The 25,222-nt window shown below is 36.3% G+C and overlaps 2 protein-coding genes across 3 annotated transcripts; both read left to right on the plus strand.

Moving 5' to 3' along the window:
• The first annotated feature begins 10,204 nt into the window (after positions 1 to 10,204).
• On the plus strand, positions 10,205 to 13,189 carry CLPP3 (CLP protease proteolytic subunit 3). Its single transcript, XM_089603776.1, has 5 exons — positions 10,205 to 10,577; positions 10,923 to 11,037; positions 11,732 to 11,907; positions 12,634 to 12,729; positions 12,807 to 13,189. The coding sequence occupies exons 1-5, from the start codon at positions 10,257 to 10,259 to the stop codon at positions 13,044 to 13,046; spliced, it is 948 nt and encodes a 315-aa protein (XP_089459902.1). The 5' UTR covers positions 10,205 to 10,256; the 3' UTR covers positions 13,047 to 13,189.
• A 4,226-nt stretch (positions 13,190 to 17,415) lies between these two features.
• On the plus strand, positions 17,416 to 22,420 carry MAP65-5 (microtubule-associated protein 65-5). 2 transcript variants are annotated; one of them, XM_089602309.1, is made up of 11 exons: positions 17,416 to 17,705; positions 18,100 to 18,303; positions 18,406 to 18,654; positions 18,734 to 18,949; positions 19,398 to 19,553; positions 19,674 to 19,833; positions 20,511 to 20,662; positions 21,032 to 21,119; positions 21,585 to 21,658; positions 21,746 to 21,820; positions 21,909 to 22,420. In XM_089602309.1, the coding sequence occupies exons 1-11, from the start codon at positions 17,637 to 17,639 to the stop codon at positions 22,173 to 22,175; spliced, it is 1,710 nt and encodes a 569-aa protein (XP_089458435.1). In that variant the 5' UTR covers positions 17,416 to 17,636; the 3' UTR covers positions 22,176 to 22,420. The 2 variants fall into 2 exon arrangements, with proteins under 2 accessions (XP_089458435.1, XP_089458436.1); XM_089602310.1 differs by having other exon boundaries at positions 17,421 to 17,705; positions 18,409 to 18,654.
• Positions 22,421 to 25,222: the final 2,802 nt, after the last annotated feature.

Here is a 25,222-nt window from a genome sequence, read left to right on the forward strand (position 1 = left end):
TGGATCCCAGACATTAAAACTTCGGCTTTCCGAGAGCTAGGCTCGAGTTTTCGGAATAGCTTACTCATCTCTCATGAGCGGCTGCGGACTGAAGTGTCGATTGGGCCCAGTCCACTGATGTAAGGCGCCGGGATGCGTGAGATGGGTGAGATTTTGAGGGAACCGGAGAATGCCGGATTCCTGAATGAATGAATGAACATCGATAAGAAATTGTTCTTATTAGCCAGTTAGATATTTTCCTTGATGCTGAATGATCGTTATTCTGCTGAGTCTGTTACCTGCTGTTGTCATTTGCATTCGTCGTCAGCATCTATCGTCTGTATTCATCATCTGCATTCGTGCATCTCATGTAGCACTAGGTTAGATATCCTGCTTACTGAGTCGGTGTGACTCACCCCACAATACCCCCTCCCTGTAGATGAAGGAAGCTCAGGCGAAGCGAAAGTGCTAGTCAACGTAGATCTCATGACGACCTGCGGCAAGGACGGATACATGTAGAAAAGACATGTAAGGTTTTATTTTCTTTAAAACCAGTTCGAACCCTGTTTCTAGTCCTTTTTATATTAAGTAAGTATTTTCTTAAAGTTTTGTAAAATGTAAACACGCGCTGAAGGCCTAGGCCGTGTTTACGAGTAGCGGTCATAAGTAGTTTGTAAAGCATTTTAAAAAGAAAAGAAAAATTTTACCGTATTTTTCTACAAACTACTCATGACTTCAATGCTACTCTTTTCATAAAATGTGGTTTATAAATAATGAATGAGTTGATAGTAGATGCGTATAAGTAAAGGTCGCGATCCGAGGGCGACGGGTGTCCTGCGGGTCGTGACAGACGTGCTGCGAGGGGAGACGAACGTTGCAACCTTTTCCAAAAGCTTCTCAACGTTCAAGCTTCTAAAAATGTTAGTAATCTTTTATGGTCATATTAGTTTTTTGTTTACATGTGCTTGCTCTTTGTCTAGGTTAGTAAAAACTGTTTTACTTGAAAAAGAAAATTTTTAAAATTCCGCCTCTTAACGAAGCGTTAAACTTTTTCTTAAACCCTAGATCGATTCCAACAAACTATGACCGACGTCTTTGCTCAGTACGATGTCCACATCAACACCTTACGCCCGAGCCTGTGAGGCGACGCGTAGGTCGGGGTTCCGGTCTTCATCGTCGAGGTGAACTGGGTGGATCCATTGTAGGAGTCATCATTATCGACGTTGTCACCCATTACCTCCATTGATCTTTGGATCATATCCAACGGATCCTTCCTATCGACGATGTCGCTTTCGATATCTCGTAATTGTAGCTTCATGTTGTAGCTACAAAAGACGAATTCCTCCAGTCTCTTATACGCCCGTCGGTTTTGTTGCTTAGTGTGGACAAGTGCAAACATCCTCTAATTTCGCTCGCACGCCGATGATGATGCGGTCTGAGAAAGGATTCTCATCGCCAACTTTCTCAACGTGGGGATTTTGATTCCAAACATGGCCCACCATTCTCCTAAGAAAATGAAGAACTCTGTAAATATGAAACTATGACATATTACAAATTCGGTTCAAAGAAATAGTTCTTACCGGAAGTCATCTTCGTCCTTCTCGCTACTTCGAATTTACTACCAAACATGTCTTTCGCGTCGCGGAATGCTAGAATTTTGTTCCCAATGTTGTCGCAGTCATCGTTCTGGAATAGCCGCTCAAACACTTCTGTAACCGCTGTAAGATGCTCGGGTTGCTTGACGATCTCAGGATTATATTGAAATTTTGGATTTAGATAGTGAGCTACAAATTAAATAATCACAGACATAAATTAAAAATTATACAAAGACATTCACAAAGAATAAGTGAAATGACTAATATCTGCTTGGTGTAACGGATGGTCAAGTTGTCTCGTCCATCTCTCAACCGCAATATCCACCACTCATTGCTTGTTTGGGATGCTTTCCAACTTCTTTTTCATTAAATCGAAGACGTGGTATAGCAAACTCATCGTCGGAACCACTTCTGTATCAACGAGACGCAAAGCTTGGTACATAGGCTCGAACACCTTGCACACGCTATCAATATGGAGCCAAAAGTTGTTGTCCAATATTTTTTACTCCACAAACTGCCGTGCTGCAGTTTGACGGAAGGACGTTCCCGCCAATCCGATGTGAACATCTTCTTCAACCCCGTTCAACTGCTCCTGAGACTCGCTAGGGCCAAGTAGTTTGTGGCGAATCTTGTCGGACCTGGACGGATTAGCTCTCCTTGTCTCTTTTCTCGCATCTTCGAGAGGACTATCTCGTGATTGTAGATGAACTTCGTCACTTCTCTACAATTCTTAACAACTTCGGCGACAGTTGCTCGTTTGCCCACGTCCTCGAGCATCAAGTCAATACAATGTGCGGTCCACGGAGTCCTATACAGATTGTATCACCTAGCGAATTTCATTCCAGGTTTCTTGTAAGCCAAACCATTATCAGTGATAATCTGAACAACATTATGTTCTCCGACTTCTTTAACCACGGGCGACGGAATCTTATAGATGTACAAATAGTTCTTGATCTCATCTGACGCATCAACATACTTCAAAAAAACAGTCTTACCAGCCGAATATACCATAACATTTATGATGCTCAAACGCGTTGGCCCCGTCCATCCGTCCGACATTATGGTGCATCCATATTCCTTCCACACTTCCCGTTGCTAGTCGATGTACTTCTTGACAGACGCTACCTCATCTCTCAGGTGTGTGTTATAAATATCGTAAGGAGTCGGAGGCGGGATACATGGACATGTGAAGTTTGAAAATGCAAGTACAATTGAACACGACAATATTTTTCAAATTAAAATCGTTACTTCAAATATACGGGTCTTACCAACTGTCACGGCTTCATTGATCATGTGTCGGAAGTGAGGCGACTTCACTTTGTTTGCTGGTATATTCGCGTGGATGATGTAGCTGCTAACGGCTCGTCCTAGTCGTTGCTTCAATTTTGAATTTGTGATTTCCGGAATAGTTGGTTGTCGTCCACTATCTGGCCGAAAATGAGGAGGTGGTGGTGCAGTCCCGGAACCTCCACCAGGGCAAGATCTCAAAGCATCCGGCTGTGTCTCTTGACGGCTTCTTTTAAGAGCTTGCATCATATCATGTTCGTATTGTTGGTTGGGGTCAAGCTCTACGTGAGTCGGACCGAAGCGTCCGGCCAAGTGCTCGTCAACGGTTTCATCAAGGACGGACTTTCTTTTCTTCTTTTGGAGAGTCGCTGCTTGTAACGCTAACATCTCCTTGCATACTTCTGCAGGACAATTCGTACATTTCTTCACATTTATCTTCGGATCATTTCCACTTAAGTGAAACTTCATCTGTGCGATTTCCCCCCCCCCCCCCCCCCCCCCCCCCCCCCCCCCCCTTCGTTACGTGCCCACAATAATTGTAAGTGAAGTGGTTCGGGTTTGTTGCAGCTGGGGTGCAATGCTTACGAACTCCTTCCTCGCTCATCTTCGAGATAGCTGCATATTGAATTCAAAATTTCAATCCAATTTCAACATGTCAAAAAATCCTACTCAAACTACTTTCATTTAAATATGTCCACAAAATTCTTTCAACATGTCAATAAATTCTGTTCAAACTAATTTCATTTCAATTAAAAATGTAACAATTTCAATTCATACTCTAACTAATTTTATTTCAATATATCAACAAATTTTTTTCAACATGTCAATAAATTCTATTCAAACTACTTTCATTTCAATATGTCAACAAATTTCTTTAAACATGTCAATAAATTCTATTCAAACTAATTTCATTTCAATTCAAAATGTAACAATTTCAATTCCTATTGCTAACTAATTTCATTTCAATATATCAACAAATTTCCTTCAACATGTCAATAAATTCTATTCAAACTACTTTCATTTCAATATGTCAACAAATTTCTTTAAACATGTCAATAAATTCTATTCAAACTAATTTCATTTCAATTCAAAATGTAACAATTTCAATTCCTACTCTAACTAATTTCATTTCAATATATCAACAAATTTTCTTCAACATGTCAATAAATTCTATTCAAACTAATTTCATTTCAATTAAAAATGTAAAAAATTCAATTCCTACTATACCAATTTCATTTCTAACATACCTGATAAATTAATTTCAAATTTTCAATTCTACGTCTAACTATTTGAATTTCCGATTCAAAGTGTAACAATCAAAATTTCATATCAAAATCAAACTACATCAATTCAACACAACATATATGGAAACCAATTCAAAACATAAGTATATGTAATTTAAAATTTAAAGACATAGCCTTACTTAACAACACAGAAATAAGTAGTTGAAATACTGAATTTTTAGCCGCTGGAAAAAATGGAGGTTCGCCGGAAAAAATGGTGGTTCGCCGGAAAAAAAAAATGGTTCTCCGGTAGTTGATAGGGTTTACAAAAGAAATGGAATTTCCGGGAGAGTCGACAAAATTTTTCGAGATTTTGTTGATTTAGAACGTCATTGAGACAAAAATATGGAAAGTCAACGAAATTCCAGGGCTTGTCGCCAGAGTCATGCTCGTCTTCTTCACTGTGAATCACCTCCGAATTTTTTTTTTCTTTTTCTCCGACTTTCGTAGAATTTCCTGGAAATTTGTCAACTTTTATACTGCATCTGAAACGAAAAAATGGAGGTCGTTTTTTTTAGCGAAACGGCTTGTCGTTTCCACGATTTTCGAACGATAAAAAACAAGGAAACGACATACAACGCTCTCGTCGGCCGTTGAGTCACCGAAAACGAAATTTCCGGCGAAAATCCTGGAAATTCTCCGGCATTTTGAACCTTGATATGAACAAACATTTAAATGTTGTTCTCTTTTCGTTGCACTTTTTGTGCTCTTTTTCTTGCATTTTTTGTGCTCAAACATGTTTACAATATTATGTATTCCAAAACCTTAAATTCAGTCAATTGTGAATAAAATATAACTCATATTATGTATATGTTGTTGTCTTCACTGATTCAAATTATATTTGGCATAATATTGACATATGAAAATGAAACTGATTCATAACAAAACTCATTTTACACATTCATATATCATGCATTCAGTCAATGTGTCAACACATTACACATTCATGTATCATCCATTCAGTCAAAATGCAATACAATAATAAAACAAATTACAATTCCATAATGTCATATCCGATTATTTAAACAGAATGATGTAAAAAAAACCCATAAAGTTATAATCATCAACCACAATTTCACTCCATAAAGTTATAATCATCAACCACAATTTCACTATCTTCGCATTGTTGGAATTGATCTAGGGTTTAAGAAAAAGTTTAACGCTTCGTTAAGCGGCGGAATTTTAAAAATTTTATTTTCAAGTAAAAACGGTTTTTACTAACCTAGACAAAGAGCAAGTACATATAAATAAAACTATTATGAGCATAGAAGTTTACTAACCTTTCTTGAAGCTTGAACTTTGAGAAGCTTTTGGAAAGTTGCAACGCTCGTCTCCTCGCAGCACGTCTCTCTTTCTTTCCTCGGCACCTCGAGCAACCACGAAAGTTTCTAACACTAAATCACTCGAAATAAAGGAATTAGGGAGTGGGCACTTTTAAACACTACGACTTAAGAACGAGTCTTGAAGTCGCAGAGCTAAACACTAGGTCAAATGAGGACCTAGGTGCCAAAACAAAAAATAGAAAATAAACTAGAGAGAGAGAGAGAGGAAGGGGCGGCAACCACAAGTTCTAGAGAGAGAGGCTCTCAATCTCTAACTTATGTGGAATGAATAGAATGAGAGGAATGAGGGTCCTATTTATAGGAGAGGGGTTGGCCTTGGAAAGAAGTAGTTTCCTCTTATTTTCCAAGCCTTTATGAGCAATCTTTTATTACCCATTCTCATCCAAATATGCGCCCACATCATGCTAATCCCCAAGGGATTAGTTTCCTCTTTTGGTTCTCTTCTTGGTTGCCTTGGCCGATTCTCCTTGTTTCCTCATAGAGGAAATTTGTTTCCTCTTTTTCTTTTGGCAAGTATCTTGATACATTTATGCACAAAATATTCTCTCTACCTATGGGTATGTTGGGCGCCCAAACTCATTCTAGAAGGAGCTTCTAGAAACTTCTTCATTTGTTCATGACAACATGAGAAAGGCCCATTAAGAATTTTCAATAAAATTCTTATGAAATGAAATTAATCCACAAGGCCCAATAAGACTAATATTGGCCGAGTGAAATTAAGTCATCAAATGAACTTGTCAAAAAATTTATTGACATTCATTTCATCATATGTCTCAAAAGACAAAAATACCCTTTCGACAATTTTCGTTCTTGTTTTGACTTAGCTTCCAGTTTAACTATTCCTAATCGATGTGATTCGTGACAGTGACCTCATGGATCCAAATGAACAAGCTTGAGCTAAAATACTTGGACTCAAAAGTTCACAAACCTTTTCCAAGTTTAGCTTAATGTCAACTGACTCCACTAAAGAGTTGACACTGAAAATCTCTCGGTTCAAATGAATTTATTTTCTACTCAAGAATTCAACCTAATTGTAATGAGTGGATCCACATAATATTATCAGTGTTTACCCTTCATGAATATCATCAGCTAGTCGGGATTTACAAAATTACCATTTTACCCTTCTAGCTGTTATTTCCTCAACTCCTTTGTCGCTTGTGAATAAGTTAGAAACAATGTATTGACGAGGAGCTAACAAGTCACATTGTTTCATCCAAAAGAGTCAGGACTCAATTTGGACACTGGCCAGTTCATTTATTCACACTCCAAGGAACAAAGCATGAGGTGATATATATTGCATTTCAGCAATCTTGTACATGAATTCCATATTTATGAGAACTTCACAAAGTTACTCATGGCATTCTCACAACTTAGTACTTCACCAATAGGCCTTGTTCGGAATCACATAGTGAGTCCGAACTCTGACTTTCTCAAATGAGAATACTAAGGTGTGAAATGACATGTCTCATTTCAGGATTAAGGTAAGCACGATGCGATTCATACGTAGTGACTTCGAGACATAAGAGGTTAAATGGTTTGTTCTTATCTTGTCTCTAGAAGTGCACTGGTCAATTCAGTACCTTCGGAAGATACCTAGAAGAACTATAGAGTCCCCAACTCTCAATGCCTCATAACCAGACATCATAGATTCTCCTAACAATCATACTGAGGTCAATAGTCCTTTGACCCTTAGATTGCGAATGTATCGTTTTAAGCAAACTACGAAGAGTTTGTTCATGCAAATCTACATTTGTCTCTTCGTAAGTTGTTTAGTTTGTTTATGGACTAAAGACTAATGTTTTATCATAAAGCTTCAAACAGACACGGAAGAATGAATGAACGTTTCAACTTTTTATTAATGGATAAGCAATTACAAGCAAGAGTCTTCATGAGACTTTATTACATCAAATGTACAATATAAAGATTACAACTCTTCTTGTGGGCACCATTGACAACACGCATCACTTTCAATTTTGTCAAAACAAACATTACGTTACACATTGTTTAAAAATCTGTTTGCTTCCATCGACGTCCTTTTCATCGACGTTTTCCTCTTCGCACTTATTTATCTTCCTCGGCAAACCATGAATGATCTGAATTGATCTTTTACACATTCTCGAATCGACCCACCCAAGAAATCACAGCTGACGTTGACGTTACCCTTCTGCCAAATTAACTCCCACCATAATTCATTCTCACCAAACTTCATTGAAGATCAGAATTTTTTTTTAAAACATTACATATTTAGTCATACCTTATAATTAACGCACTCATAAAATCTTCATCCAGCATTATGATCAGTCCAAGACATTCTTTTAACACTAGGGATTCCACAAAAACATTTTGGTCGGAGATGAGCGTGGCTATCATTCGCTGTGTCACTGATCGTCGCACCAACGCATGAACGAAGTCGTATCCTCGATTCGCTGCTCCTGGATTGTGCCATCTTAGAGACTGGCCCAGAGAAATCGAAATCCTAGATTCGCGATTTCACCAAAATTCGCGATTTTTTTTTATAAAACTCAGTTCAGTTGCTTTAATGAAAGGGTGAAATTTGGGCAATTCTATTTATAATGGTTTCAATAAGGGTATTCTAATTATTTCAAAAATTTAATTCATCACATGCATAACACATGACCTAATAGGGATTACACCGTCAATCAATGTTAACAGATTAGCCACAATTTCATGAATGCAGAGTTTTGAGGTCTCATATGCTATTTTTCGAACTTGGGGAACAAGAGGTTACACATGTCAAAGTTGAGGGGGGAAAATCTGTAATTAATCCTATAATTAAAAAAAGGGAAAATAACACATATATACCCTGTGTTTTAGTGAAATGTCGAGTTTAAACTTTAGTTTTCAAAAATGTCGAGTTCATACCCTATGTTAAACTAAAATGACAAAATTATACCCTGAAATGGATAATACTGTCACAAATCTCCTTTTCATTGATATTAACTCTTATATAAGAAAAATCGAATCAAATCCAAATCAGTACCCTAACTTCCAAATTCCCAATTTTGAAATAAATATAGCCTTAAATTGAAATTAAATAATAAAATTCATATCTCTCCATAGATGACTTTAATAAAATTCATGGATTTTCTGTTCGAATCTGTGATTTTGATGACTATCAACTATCGATTTTACTCATTTGTCTCTTTCTGTGTTCTTTACGATTAAGAGACTGTTGTTTACTTTTTAGTTTTTAAATAAATTACATATATGGTGCGAATGTATAAATATAATTGGTGTTTACATATAAATATTATAGTCAACGTCAATGAAAATTAAATAAAAATTCAAGAAAAAGAAGATTCGTGGCACTGTTGTCTATTTCAGGGTATAATTTCACTATTTTAATTAAACAGAAGATATGAACTCGACATATTTGAAAATCAAAATGTTAAACTCGACATTTAACTAAAACACAAGGTATGTATGTGTTAGGGGTGAAACTGGATCGGTTCGGTTCGGTTTTTGAAATTTTTAGTATCCGAATCCGAATTTTCGGTTTTTAAAAACTCGGTCCAGTATCCGGTCCAATTTAGTCTAAAACCGAAATTCGGTTATCCGAATATTCGGTTATCTGGTTTCTTAAATCCAGTATCCAGTCCAGTATCCAATTTTTGAAATTCGGTTATCCAGTTTGTAAAATTTCAGATCCAGTTTAATATCCAGTTTTATAAAATGGATATCCAGTTTCTAAAATCCAAATCTGGTTTGTAAAAATTCAAAAAACGAGTACAAACGACTCTTATAAAACTCCAAAATGATAATACATAATCTAAAACTGAGTAAAAAAATAAAATTCAAAAGGACACTCGTCTCCAACTACCTGCACATGTAAATATCATAATATAAAATTAAAATTACAACCCTAATGATCATAATAAACCATACAACAATTGAATTTATATGTTTCCTTTATAGATCACATAATCAAGTTGAAGTTGTAGTAGCAGTAGGAGTTGATATATGAGAAGTTTGTTCTTCTATGACAACTTGACCATCATCTGTTAATAATAATGACATAAATTTAAAATAAATTTGTTTTAATAAACAAACAACAAATGAATATGTCAAATAAAATATCAAATTAATTATCTTACCCGAAACAACTTGCTTAGAATCATTTAGTGCTTCCACTGCATCCATGTATTCTCGCAATACAACAGGATCTTTGTACGAGCTCAAATCAACTTTTAGTGCAAATCAATGCAAATCAATTTCTCGGAGACAAAGAACTTCGAAAAGGATCTAGAATGCGACCACTTGCGGAGAAAGCCGATTCGGAAGCAACTGTTGACACCAGAGCTGCAAGAACATCTCTAGCCATACGCTAGGTCTGTCTCAAACTAGGTCAAGTCTTTTTTTAATATATATTTATTTTTAATTAAAAAAAAATCGGTAAAATCGGTTAAATAACCGATATCTAGATTTCCCAAAATCAAATCTGATATCCGGTCCAGTTTTGTAAACCGAATCGGTTATCCGAATCCGAATTTCGGTTAGCTGACATGACTCCAAATTTCGGTTTCGGTTCGGTTTGGATATCGGTTTTATCCGATTTTCGGTTCGGTTTTGTACAGCCCTAGTATGTGTCATTTTCCCTTGAGCAAATTAAGACATATTAACAGGAAAACGACGTCGTCCAGACAAAGCCACAAAGCGTAATCTATTGTTCCAAGTCATCTCCGAAACTAAAAGAAGAATAATAATAAATAAATCAAAAAGAGGAAGAAAAAAGAAAGAAGGGAGAGACAATGGAGATGAGCTTGGCGTACACATGCTCATACTCGAAGCCCATGAGCTTCAACAATGGCGTTTTGCGAACTCGCTTCGTACCTACTTCAACCACCGAAAAATCCCATCTTTTCTCTGGCGGCAACACCAATCTCGGACCAAAGAGAAGAACAAGAAGAGTCGCTTCGGCGATAAAGGCATCCCAAACGAGGCCGACCTTGTCGAGCAAGTGGGATATGAATCCCGTGGTGGCTTCTTCTCCGGTGTGGGCTCCAAGCTTTGAAGAGCTTGATACCACTAATATGCTTCTCCGTCAGAGGATTATCTTCTTGGGCTCTCAGGTTTTTTTTTTTGTCCCCAGGAGATTAAATTTTGTTTTATTTTAATTACCCTGTTGGGCATTTCTAGGCTGACTATGAAGGTTGTTAAATAAGTTTTTAGTATTCATGTACTTATTTTTATTCATCTACAGCACTTACTCTGGTTGTTATTTCCAAGTTTGTGGAAGCTTGAATTTTACTGGGTTTTTTTTTTTTTTTTTTTTTTTGAAAATGGGTTTTGAAAAACTAATTGATTGAAGGGAATTTAACAGCTTGTTTTGTTTGACTAATATTTTCATTATTTCTTGCATGTATTACCAAGTATTTTATTTTATTTATGAATTTTCTGTATGCAATTTTGCGCAGGTTGATGATATGACAGCCGATTTTATCATAAGCCAGCTATTGTTGCTTGACGCAGAAGACTCTACGAAAGACATTAAGCTGTTTATCAATTCACCCGGTGGTTCTGTTACTGCTGGTACGTTTTCACAATATGATTTCATATTTGAGTGGGTTTGTACTTTGTATTCTCTTCCCAAACAGCTATTGACAAGGGCAAGCTAATAACTGGTATAATGGTAAAATGAAGACATGTGTGCTTGCTTTTTAGTTTTCGCTTTCTAGACAACCATCTTTATGATAATTTTTTTTTTAGTAAAGCAAGTTTAGGATCAAGTCATAAAATGAAATGTCCGTTCTGTAAGTTTTTCTCAACCATTCATTTAGTAGCTCTTTTTCTCTTGCTATGCAAAAGTCCATGTTGCTAAAACTATTAATTTCTCTTTTTCTTTTACTAAAACATGTGATTGCTTGATATTCTAAAGCCATTACCATGATCACCCTGGGTAAGCCAAAAGTTCCAGCAGAGTGCTCATTGAACTCTTGGTTGGTTTTCAGTATTGATTTTCAGTTTTAGTTTTATTCCGTAAATAATGTTCTGGAGATCGTTTGAGTCTGGTTCGTGAATAGTCAATGCGATATATAATTGTGCATCACCCTAAACCCTCTATCTGAGAAATTATAACAACCCGTCCGATGTACCTCTCTGTCAATGAATCGTATAAGGAACGAATAATATGATATCAACGCGGCAAGTGAGCTTGATTTCGAGGTTAATAGGTGTATAAATCTGTGCTTTTTGGTTCTTACTATGTGTCACTGTTGGGATGCAGGGATGGGAATATATGATGCGATGAAGCTGTGCAAGGCCGATATTTCGACGGTTTGTCTAGGGCTCGCAGCTTCGATGGGTGCGTTTCTGCTCGCTACCGGAACCAAAGGAAAGAGATTTTGCATGCCCAACTCCAGGGTTATGATCCATCAGCCTCTTGGAACTGCTGGTGGAAAAGTAAGCTTTTTGGTTTTTTTGTAAAAACATTTCGTGAGAAATTCGTTCTTTGTGAGTATACAAGAGTCTTTGTGCATGATTTAAGAATCAATTTTCAGCGAAATGTGAAACGGGTTATTGAAATGGAAGAGATTAGATTGAGATATCACGCTTTAGAACTATAGTGTGTAGATGAATAAGATGCGTCTAGAGTCTTTAATTCCACTCCGAGTGAGTGAGTGGCACTAGTTTAAGTGTTCTCAAACACTTCTATTCTATTGAATTTCCGTGGATATTATCAAAGTCGGGAATTGTTTGGATGAACCCGAGACATGTGAAAGGGCTCCATTTGAACACCTTGTATAGCTCATGTAAATGACTTGTGTCTAAACAAGTGCATAAGTACATAGCTTTGAACTTCTATTAAAATAGCTGCTCATGGTTGATCATTGAAATGAAAATATTAAGTTTCCATTTAGTAAATACTTGGCCCATCCGAGGCTGTGACAGTTGAACAAGCTGTGATGTTACTTTTCTGTGTTGGATGTACAGTTGTCAAGGTTGCTCAATCGATTAATAGAAAACTCTTTGGATGAACATGCAAGGACAATGTACACCTAACAAAAATATATACCAGTTTTTATATTGGCATCGATTCATTTTGATTCTCTGTGTTTTATAACGTGAATTGTTAAAAATCTCTTAATATTCTCGCCTTTGCGGTTTGCGTGTGCTTGCTTTTCTCAGGCGACAGATATGAGCATACGGATTCGAGAAATGGCATACCACAAGATCAAGCTCAATAAAATATTCTCAAGAGTCACTGGGAAGCCTTTTGAGCAGGTCTGATATATATATATATAGCGCCAAGTAACATTTTTCTGTCAGATTTTCAATTTTTTGTTTCTTTGTCTTGGCAGATTGAACTAGATACAGACCGCGACAATTTCATGAACCCATGGGAAGCCAAGGAATATGGGCTGGTGGATGAAGTCATCGATGACGGAAAGCCGGGATTGATTGCTCCGATCGCCGATGCTTCTGCTCCGCCAAAAACCCGGGTTTGGGATACGTGGAAAGTCGAAGGTAGTCGAATCGCTAAGAAGAATTTGCCCTCGGAGGCCAACCTCAATGAAAAGGAAACGACCGCGCCCGTTTGAGCTCAGGCTCAAAGACCTGTCTCCTCTCTTTCTGGTTTTTGCTTTGTAATGTTGTCTTTTAGAAACAACTTTAAAATATACCCAAAGACTTTGTCAATCAATGAATAGTTATTTGAAAAGGAAACTTGTGTTTTGGTAGCAAATAGGGTGGTTTTTAAGCTATTGCACAGTAAATTATCAAACGCCTTTGGTTTGGAAGATCAAATTCTTAACCACTATTTCATTGAAGAAGGGTTAGCATTGAACCAGAACCAGAGCTTTCTACAGAAGTTGCTACTGAGAAGAAGGTTATCTCATACTTGATGCCAAGAGATTTGGGAGATCTTATGGAAAAAAAGCCTTTGAATTCTCTGCCTAACGGTATCAATTAAAGGTGTCAAAAGGGTTAGGCCGGGCCAGCCGGCCTTCTTCTTCAAGTCCAAAAAGAGGTTCAAGTCCGGATCCGACTCAACCTTTTTTATTAGAGGATCGGCCCGGACTTGAAAAAAGCCTAAACTGGCGAAGATTTTATGATTATATATTATTTTTTTTATGATTATAATTTGGGCTTTTTGAGATCTAGTTCAGATCTTTTTCAAACTAATTAAAGGCCCCATTGGAGCGCACGTAGAACGATAAAATTATGTAGGCAGTGGGCTTGTGCGTTATAATTTTGGGCTTTTCTGGATTGTTTATAGTGGTCTTCTAGGTGGACGAGTGTTTGGATTTTCATGGGTTTCGGGTGGCGTGTTAATTTTGCATGCGCTCTAGTTCCTTTTCAAATCCTTGTTTTTTTGTATTTTATCGGCACCGCTGTTGATTAATTAAAATGTCTCTTGTTTCTTTAAAATATATATATATATATATATATATATATATATATAATCATAAAACAACAAAAAATTTATAAAACTTTATATCATTAATATAAAATTAATTTTACGTGTCAACAGTAATTTTTATACATAAAAACATAAATTTTAAACAAAAATAAAATATTTTTTTTGTTTAAAAATGATTGGGTCCGAACTGGGCCTAATTAAGGCCCGGGCCAAGCCGGGCTTGAGGGTCTATGCCCTAGGCTAGATGGTCTATTCCAAGCCCGGTTCGGCCGGACCCTTTTTCAAAAAGAGTTGGGTCGACCCAAAAACCTCTAAAAAAGATGGATCGGGCCGGTTAGCCCACAGACGACCTGACCCAATTGACAACACTAGTCCCAATAACGAGTTTGAATCAGGGTTTTAAATGACAAAATGCCATGGAAAAGTCGATATAATTTTTAACTGTATGTTTCATCATACTTTTTTTTTTTATGGATTTTTGGTTTCATTTTAGGAAAAAGTTTGTTTAAATTTTCCACATCCTAAAATCTAAGGTTCTCGACAAATTTCCATTGAAAAATAATAATTTTGGTGAAAATTCTTTGAATTTTTCATTTTATGAAGTTAAAAATAAAAAATTCATTCAATATTATAAATAATAATAGAGTAAAGAGGAAGATTTTCCTCAAAACCATAGCCGCTCTCTCCTCTCATCCGAAAAAATTAGGATTTTAAATTATTTATGCAGGCTTCTCCTGGGCATGAGATTGTGTTCTTAACCATCAGAGAATACTCGACCTGAGGGGAGGTGTTTCTCTTATTTATTTATCATTTCTTCGTCGATTTCATGGGGTTTACGTTATATGGAGTTTCTTGTCTCATTGCGTTTGTCACCTAGAGCTCAAAATCGTTGCCTATCCTAGACTACGAGCTCGTCTCCGTCGTGCACATCGATCGTCTCAGTCTCCAATATAAGGGTTTTTTTTTTCTCTCTCTAATTTTTATATTTTTCAATAATTCATACATGAATTTGTATTTTGTATCACCGAACCTTTGATCAACATGATTTTAAATTTTATTTTTTAAATCTGAACTTTAGATATGAGATACGGTTTTATATTGTATAAACTTAGTGCACGTTGTTGTTGTTGTTTTTTTTTTTTTTTTTTTTTTTTTTTGGTTTACATGACTTTGTTTCTATCATAAAAAATAAACGTGGCTGCTAAACTATAGACCAGAGTTTATAAATTGAAATTGTATTAAACAATATACTTTTGACTAGAAAAATGAGACTTTCAATAGTGTAAGAGTAATATTATTGTCGATAGATTTGTTGAGTTACCAAATTTGTTAAGGATGAGATTTTTTTTGTTATGATTGTTTAGTGAGACAGAAAAAATGAATAAATTTAGTGAAGTATATATATTATTGTAAACCTTATAATTTATTACGAAATATTAAATAATTGATTTAATTTAAAAATTACCAATTTAGACAATTTTATTAGTTTGTAATAGTGAAATTTGTTGTAACTAGTCAAGTTTATCATTCTTATTGGGGGAATAGCCCAAGTTTCATTTTATTAAGCAAATAGCCCATATTTTCGGCCCAGACCATAATGCCCTTGGTAAATTCGCGAATAAGTTAATTTAATTAACCTACTGGAGTGAGTTAGGTTAATTAATTAACATATTAGTTGAATATTAGTTTAGGTTCTGATTTTTTTGTGAGTTAAGTTAATTTACTAAATGATTGAATTCGGAATTAGGTTAATTAATTGAATGCTTTGAATATCAATTGACTTAAGTTATGAATTTTGTAAATTTTTTGTGAATTTCAAATCCTTCACGAATCAGTTAATTAATTAACATAACTCACTCCAGTAGGTTAATTAAATTAACCGATTCGCGAATTTACAAAGTGCCTCTCCTCAATCCCCTCAATCGCCGCCGATTTCCTCTCCGCCGTCGATTCCTTTCCCCCCGCCGATTTTCGAGTCAATCTGAGCCGTCGATTCTCCGAGCATCGCCGCCGCCGGAGCTTGACGGAATCGACGCCGTCTATGGCGGATCTTGACGGCGTCTATGGTGGATCTCGTTGGTGACGTTAGGGATCAGCAACGAGGATGGACGACGATTGGCGACGACGCGGCGCTGTGAAATGGATCGGCGGCGATCGGCGGCGTGAAGTGGATTGGTGGCGTGAAATGTACGAAGATGAGAACGAGTTTAGGTTTAGGTTTTGAGAAAATTGAGTTTTGCTCTTATATATGAGGGTAATTTAGGTAGTGAAATATTAATTGGGCTATTCACTTAATTTATTCAAATTTGGGCTATTCTCCTAATATTGGTGGGTTGATTGGGCTAGTATGCTCACTCTCCTAATTTAGGGCTATTTTGCTCAATAGCCTAATTGACCCACCAAAATTAAGGAACTAGCCCAAGTTTCAATTTATTAAGTAAATAGCCCAACATTTAGACACTTCCTAAACCACCCCTAACTAAAACTCGTTCAATTCGCAAAAAAAAAAAGACTCTGTTCTTCACATTCGTTCTTTCTCTCTCGGTGAACCTCGCGATCCTCTCTCTCCCTCATCGGAGCCCTAGCCCTAGTATTTCTCCTCTGCGCTCGCTCCCGGATCCGGAAAACCAGGGTGAAGCACAGCTCCGGATCGCCGGAATCGCCACCTCCGTCTCCGACGAGATCGCCGGAATCGCCGCCTCCGTCTCCGATGACGCGAAGTCAGGCGTCGGAAGGACGGCGACGATCGAGGAGATGAATATCGCAGTCCTCCAGGGTGAAGCGCAGCTCCGGATCAATCTCTCTCGTCTCCAACGAGATCGTCGGGATCGCCGCCTCCGTCTCCGACAAAGCGAAGCCAGGCGCTGGAGCGACGGCGATGATCGAGGAGAGGAAAATCATAGTCCTCCACGGCCGCGAGGTCAGAGTCGAGTTTCCGGCGGGGAAGAGAGGATTCCGGCGAGAGATTCGATGATTATTTGGGATTCGCGATAAGTTAATTTAATTAACTCACGGAATTGAGTTAGGTTAATTAAATTAACTTATTGGTTGAAAAAATTAGATTAAGTTCTGAATTTTTTGTGAGTAAATTTAATTTACTAAATGATTGAATTAGGAATTAGGTTAATTAATTGAATGTTTTGAATATCAATTGACTTAAGTTATGATTTTTGTAAATTTTTTTAGAATTTCAAATGGATCAGTTAATTAATTAACCTATCTCACTCCAGTATGTTAATTCAATTAACTTATCGCGAATTTACCAGGGTATTATGGTCTGAGCTGAAAATATGGACTATTTGCTTAATAAAATGAAACTTGGACTATTCCCCCAATAAGAATGACAAACTTAGCTAATTACCACAAATTTAACCAAAATTAATGATCCTAATGATATTCGTTTGACCAAAGTATCACAAAAAGGAAAGATTAAAGCTTTTAATTTAAAATTATATATAATAAGGAAGAACAAGAAGAAGGGGCTTGTAGTTTCGCGCCTAGAAACCCCAAAATTCTATAACCGACGAATTCAAAAAGAGAGAATCTCTCACATTCATTGAGTCTTTCTCATGATTAATCTCTTTGCAATCTTCGCCTAATAGTATTGGAAAATGTTAACAAAACTAACACTGAATTTCATAAAAACAAACTCTCTCCTTTCAAGAAAAGAAAAGAAAAGACAAGAAACGGTCCAAACTTACTTCTCTTCTCGCTTAGGGTTTCGTGCTTGGTTCTCTGTGCTGACGGTTAACAGAGAAAAGAGAGAGAAATGACGCCAACGCCACCGTCGCTATCTCCGTCTCGAACGACCTGCACTTCTCTGCTCAGCGAATTGCAGGTTTTTTTTCGTTTTTTTTTTCTTTCGAGTTTTGATTGTGTTCATTGAAGAAATTTATTTCGATCCTTTTATGTTCTTGTAGTTTTTGTTCATCTTCTCGTTATGGACTTCGTATTGAGTGGCAGTCAAGTGTATAGATTAGTTTAAGATTTTAAAGCGACTCAACTGTTTATTTTATGTAAACTATATTATGGACTGTTCGATTGACTTCGTTTTTCATGGTATAGAGAGGATGCAATTCATTTTTTTTTTTTATATATTTTTTATTGTGAACTGTTTTCTTCCTCTTCTTTATGTTTGATGATGATGATGTAACCTAAATATTGTTTCAATTTTCCCTCAAAATTTGTGAATCCTCTTTTTTTTTTTTTAATAATATTTTTTTACTGTACAGATTATTTGGGATGAAATTGGAGAAAGTGATGGCGAGCGAGATAAGATGCTTCTGCAGCTAGAGCAGGAATGCCTTGATATATACCGGAGGAAAGTGGAAAACACCCGAAAGTATAGGGAAACTCTGAACCAGTCATTGGCCGACTGCGAGGTCGAAATCAAAAACATCATTTCAGCTCTTGGAGAACACGCTTCGTTCTCTCGGGTGTGTGCCTTTTACCTTATGTTGTTTTGATTCCCATATTGTTTTACGATGTGTCTTTTTGTATTGAGTTTGTTATTGTTCATGTTGCTTGGCGTGTTTGAGAAGGGAAAAGGCTCACTAAAGAACCAAATAGCGTCGTTGAAGCCTATTTTGGAGGACTTGAGGGCAAGGAAGAAAGAGAGAATTGATGAGTTTGTGGATATCCAGTCACAGATTGCGGCGATATGTGCTGAGATAGCTGGGAATGGTCAGTCTAAAAACAATGGGGATGTAAAGACTGAAGACTCTGATTTAACTGCAAAAAGATTGACAGAGCTCAAGTTGCACCTTAAGGAACTTCAGAGCGAAAAGGTGCTTGGAGGGATATTTATATTTAGAGTGTATTTAAGATTTTAGGTGTGGGCCTACGTCATCCTATATTCTTTTTCAGGCTTTACGGTTGCAGAGAGTTAACAGCTATCTCAGAAACATTCATGAGCTGTCAGTTGTTCTGAAAGATGATTTCTTAGAAACCGTTCATGAAATTCACCCAAGCTTGGGCAATTCATCGGGTGGTTACTCGAAGAGCATAAGCAATGATACATTGGCTAGATGTACGGATTTCATCAGCTTGCTCAAGCAACAAAAACAACAGAGACTAGAAAAGGTGTCTCTTTTTTTTTTTTTTTTTTTTTCGTATTCCTGCTTGCCATTCTTGCTTCACACACGTTTTCAAATATCTATGCCTGTGTGAATGATGATCTTGTTTTACTTCAGATGTTGCTTAATAGTTTTTAGCGGTGTAGGTGACAACCAATGTTCCAAACGAAATAGCCTCATACACCGCATACAGCAACCTATTCTTTAGTAATAAATAATTTAAATTCAGTTTTTATTTACTTTCTTAAGTTTATGATTTTTTTGTTTTGTTTTGATTTCTGTTTTGAACCTTATCTGTTTCATTATTAAAAATATTAGTAAGGTCTTATGCTTTCCTGGTCTCCACCTTAGAAATTTATTTCAATAATTGTTTAAACTGTGTTAGAATATTTATTATTATTATTATTTTTTTTTGAGTTTTTTTATTATTTCTTTCTATTTTTTCTTTTTTGTAGCTCCAAGATCTTGGTACGTTGCTGGTTCAACTATGGAATCTGCTGGAGATACCAACTGACGAGCAAAAAACATTCGACCACGTTACTTGTTTACTTTCGTCGCATGTTGATGAGGTGTCAAGGGAAGGAGTTCTTGCCCAGCAAGTCCTAGAGCAGGTAACAGTATTTCTCATTTTCTTCAGTTTATTTTAAACAATCTTTAGGCAGTGAGTATTTTATAATTCATGGTTAGTGATACAGTCAGTATTCATGGTTTCTCAACTGCATGATAATTAGGCTGAGGCCGAAGTTGAGCGGTTGAATGCTCTAAAAGCCAGCATGACGAGGGAGCTGGTATTCAAGCGGCAAATGGAGCTTGAGAAAATATACAGAGGGGTCCATATGGATGTAGACAGTGATTCAGCGCGGAAGATTCTCAACAATCTCATTGATTCTGGTTTATTGCCATCCTTGTCTCTTTATTATCGCAGTCAGATAAATAATTTACGTGTATTGATTTACAGTTTTGGATTTTGTGATTAGTTTTTTTTCTGTCCTTTTGATTCAACATTTAATTATAGTCTCTCTCTCCTTGGTTTATTCTTACTTTAATTTTACGCATACACGCAGTATTTTCGGTTCCGAGGATGTGTTTAGAACCTTATTCTAGTATCCTGAATTTTTATACTACCCAATTACCCATATAAAACTGATCATGGATGTCCTGAAATAGTTTTGTGAAATAAGTGTGCCTTGTTGTGGTGTTGGATAATATTCTTATAATATCAACTAATGCTTGATCCTCATCATATTTTCTTTGAGTGACTTGGTAGTTCTCTTTCTTTATAATAAGGTTTGCATATTGTCTTAATATCGACTAATCCCCGATTCTTCGTTTATTAGTTCCATTACCATCTTTTATTCGAGTGACTCGGTAGTTCTCTTACTTTATAATAAGGTTTGCATATTATCTTAATGTCAACTAATCCCTGATCCTCGTCTATTAGTTCCATTACCATCTTTTCTTTGTATATGGGCCGTTTTTAATATAATAAAATAAGATTTTGGAATTAGTAACGCGGAAGTTGAGTTAAGAAACAATGTCTGACATTGCGTTGGTGGATGTCATGGCAGGTGATATTGATTTATCTGAACTGCTGTCAAATATGGATGATCAGATTGCGAAAGCTAAAGAGCAGGCTTTAAGCCGCAAGGATATTTTGGAAAAAATAGAGAAATGGAAGCACGCTTCCGAGGAGGAAAAGTGGCTCGACGACTATGAAAGGGTAAAGATTGTTCTCTGCTTTCACTTCTTTTAAGAGTATAGATTTCAACATCAGTTTGATAATCCATTTATTAGCTATACAATAGCAAGCGACTGTGCATACTTTTAAATTATAGTGTAAAGCAAACTGAATGTGAATAGTTATAAGGAGTTGTCGCACAAGCTTAGTGGTATGGAAGGAAATGGCCATGAATTGTTTCTGTTGCATTTCAACATATTTTGAATCCATACTGTAAGAAGTTGAAAGTGGCTGGATTCTTTGCAAGCTGTTGAACTCGTCAAATGAAGTGCTGACTTTTTTTTCTACTCACCTGATGCTCAATAGATTAGCATTTTTGTATACATAATATACCAATCATGTTCTTTTCAGGATGAAAATCGGTATAGTGCTGGTAAAGGCGCACACAAAAATCTGAAGCGTGCTGAAAAAGCTCGTACTCTTGTCAACAAGCTACCTTGTAAGCTTTATTCTTCCGTGATTATATAGTAAGTGTTGAATTGGATAGGGACTTGTGAGGAATAAAAAAATTAAGTGCTAGATGTAATTTATTTGCAAGGATTTTTATTCATGGCATGTAATCAATCAAATTTTGGAGTATGATTTGAGTCATAGGTACAGAAAATGCATGCTTTTAGTTGTACGGTTCATGTTAGGTACTCGTGTATAGGTAGTATAGTACCTGATTATTATATTCTAACCTGCGAATTATAGTGTAAATGAAGATTATGTCAAACTCTAAGAGTGTAGATGGAAAATTTTGATTGAGTGAGTCTCGCCTTGCATTTCACACTTTAGAATGCTAGGGAATTTTTAGTTTACCTTGCTAGGGGCCGTGGTCGTAAAATACAAAATAAGTTTTAAATATTTTTCTTAGGTAAATAATTTCAGTTTTTTGTTTTCTTTTTTCTTTCTTTTTAACTAGCTATGGTTGAAAGTTTGACTGCTAAAGTGAAGGCATGGGAACAGGAAAAAGGAGTCCCTTTCTTATACGACAAGGTGACTGCTCAAGAACCTTCTCACAACTCTTTCTTATATATAAATAATATGTTTAATCCTGATGCCGGATTGAATGTAAAACATTAGGCGCCCCTCTTAAAGAGCCTAGAGGAGTACACAGAACGTCGCCTCGAAAGAGATGAGGTGAAACGCAAATCTCGGGTTCGTTCCACAGATATATTTTCATTATGCGCTTTCGTTTGTTAATTTTGGACTCTACTCGGTACTAACTTGCTGGTGGCATCATCAGGAACAAAGACGATTGCAAGAGCAACTAGCCGTGGAACAGGAGGTACTTTTTGGAACGAGGCCAACCCCGAAGAAGCCGCTCGGCCCAAGCTCCAATGTCAACACCATGGCCGGGACACCAATCGGGCGTCGAGGGGTCTCTGGAATCGGCCGATTTGGGCTCTCGGCCGGGAAGGAACGGAGAGAAAGTGGGAGGGTGTTTCATGTGACGCCCGTCAATTACGTCGCTCTTGCAAAGGATGATTCGGGCCCTTCTCGGCACAATTAGTGGCCCTTCTCTGGTTTCTTCGCTGCCATTTGTAAATGGTCATTATTCTTGTCCGTGTTTTACAGTTCTTGCTTTCCCAGTTATCTTGTTTGGTTTTACTGTGTAAATCCTTTCCAAGACAACAAAAAGAAGAAAAAAAAGTGTAGAAATGAGTCGTGGCCTTCTGGCAGTCACATTTTCAAGAGTAAGTAATGAAACCCCAAGTTATGATTCAAAACAAATGATATAAGAAAGTAGGCTTTTGATGCAAACAGCAATTTGATCAAAGTCTGCAGTTTTCGATATTATTTCTCTGAAGAATGTATTTGAGCGCCTTGCGAGTGAGTTTAGGCAATCGCTCAAACGTTCCCCCATCCCATACTGGGTTCCGCAGCAACCATGCTTTCAGAGAAGTGCCGTAGCATGAATTAATACATCACATTATTTAAAATGTAATTAATCACGCCTGATATTTGCTCATTAGTGGCATAAATTCTAAAACTATATGTTGTTAAAAAAATATATACATAACTAAAACTATGTACATTTTGATCAAAATGACCTCAATTATTCCAAAGTTCTGACTAAATGGGAGTACATAATTCTTTTGCAATTTTTAGTCAATTACTAAATTACCCTCTTATATATATATATTATATATATATATATATATATATATATATATATATATATATATATATATATATGTATATAGGAAGACTTGATAAATCAATGCTACTGGAACACAATATCGGAAAACCAAGGTTCCTATTGCACACACTACAAAAACAAGGGTTTTTGTCCTAAAAAAACAAAAAAAAATCCCCTTCAAATTGGAATTTAACACCCAAATCAACTGAAAATACCTCTAACCACATGCATTTGTCAAGGGACATTTTTTCATTATTGCTACTGTTCACCCGCAGAGATCTCTATGAAAAGCTATGATATTAAGTTTTGTTAATGATCTTCAACTTTTGTTCAATAATATGGTTAAGTTTCGATCACGTATTTAACCAATTATAATTTTACTACGTATTTTATAACAATTTAAAGTTGGTTATCGCGGAAAATATTTGTCTTCATCGAAGACAAACCTACGGGAATTTTGAAATAATAGGTCGTATATTGGAATTTAAAACGTAGACTAAGGTTTATTTCGAAATTTAAAGTTTTGAATTTTTATGATTTCAGATTTTGTGCTTGTTTTCACTAATTTCTAACACTATCGAAATTTAAATTTTCACTAATTTATAACACTCTATCGAAATTTAAATATGAGGATGTTCATGAAAAAATGGCGCCGCGACTTATTTTATAAGAAAGTTGTCACGTGATACTCTTATTTTTTATAGAATATTGTTGTGGTCTTTTTGCTATGTATAAAGTAAATTAAATCACTTGTAATTGATATGTGATCATCGTTTTGATCTTTAAAATTAGAAATAAATAGTTTTAAGTTATGATAAAAACGAAACATAATAAAAAGATTTAAAGTTCATAAAAAACATAAAAATACTTCTTAACTTCATAACAAAACAACTTTCTTTTTTCAAACCCTCTAAATGCATATCTTTCTGTTATGTCCCCTACCACCACATTTGCCACATTTTCGGTGGATAACAACATTTTCACCTTGAGATGAGTATCGATTGACCACTCGTCTTCCTTGTTTAATTTTTTTTTTTCAGTCTATCGGCTTATTTCTTTTCAACTGGTTCCGCAACCTTCATATTTTTTATCTGATCTGGGACGTTCCACTGTTCTTCATTCTCAACCGGATATATGGCTTCTTTGTACATTTCATTCCATGTCTCCTTCAAATAGAAGTGAATACATAATGAGTAAATGTCGACACCTCGATGTTGGGCTGATGCGATGACATGCTTGCTCGAGATGCCCAGTTGTTGAGGTAGTGCGCGAGTGCATGTCTTTTCATCAAGTATACATCAAAATCCCCTCTTACGTATTTGACATGATACTCATGTAGACCAAGTCCATACGCGTTGACGTATTTTGCCTTATTATTTATATTTGTGAGATCACTTTGTCATGTTGGTGACAATTTTGTGTTTAATTTGTTAGCGATCTCTTCTAGATTGAAAAATCAAGTTTGGAGTGTGAATCGAATGAACTCAAGCAACATTGAAATTGGAAACGTTCTAGTATTCCTCGTTTTATTGTTGAAGCTTTCTGCATTGTTGCTTTTCATTAGGTCGTACCTATATAAAAATAGCAACTTTTGTATAATCAACAACATTATAAAAGTGAGAGAAAAAAAATTCAAATCGACAACAAAAAGTTGTAGAGTTTTACCGTTTTTTTAGGAAAGAAAGCTGGTCCACCGATCAAAACCCACTTCTTCTATATACTTTGCTATCTCGACATCTTTTCGTCTCAGCTGTCTAAAATTAACTTCAAATGTTGTTTTATTGAAGGCGTAAGTAGCGTCGTATAGTTCATAGCGACAATTATCAGTTCAGTTTTGAACTTATGATGGACATTCAATTGTAAATGATGGTAACATGCTCCGTGAGGGATACCATGGAACACAACTTTGAGATCATGTATGATGCGACCATGTCGATCGGATATGAACACCAAATCAAGTACGTCTTTATCGATAGCTTCTCTCAGTTTCCTCAAACAATCAAATCCAGGAAGCATGACACTTGATGTCTACAACTCTAAATGCAAGTGGATATAACTATGAATTCGCATCCATTGCAATCGCACAAAGCAGATGTCCACCATATTTTGTCTTCAGAAATACACCATCCAATGATATGACCGGTCGACATGATTTGAACCCTCTACGACACGTCCCAATAAAAAAGAAAGCGTACTTGAATTTGTCACCATCTCTCACAAAGTCAGTTAACATCCCTGTATTTTTTTTCTGCAACATGTATAGCCAAGGCGGTAACTTCTGATAGAATTGCTCCGGTGTACCCCACACATACCCAATAGCTTGCTCTTTGGATCTCCAAGCCTTAAGATACGTTATGTTAACACCTCATCTTGTCTTGACTTATTCTCTAATTTTATGCCCCGAATACTCTGTCATA

This window comes from Urtica dioica, chromosome 12 (genome assembly GCF_054948205.1).
Source record: "Urtica dioica subsp. dioica isolate 48M chromosome 12, U.dioica_male_clone48M_v1_H2, whole genome shotgun sequence".
Taxonomy (NCBI): domain Eukaryota; kingdom Viridiplantae; phylum Streptophyta; class Magnoliopsida; order Rosales; family Urticaceae; genus Urtica; species Urtica dioica.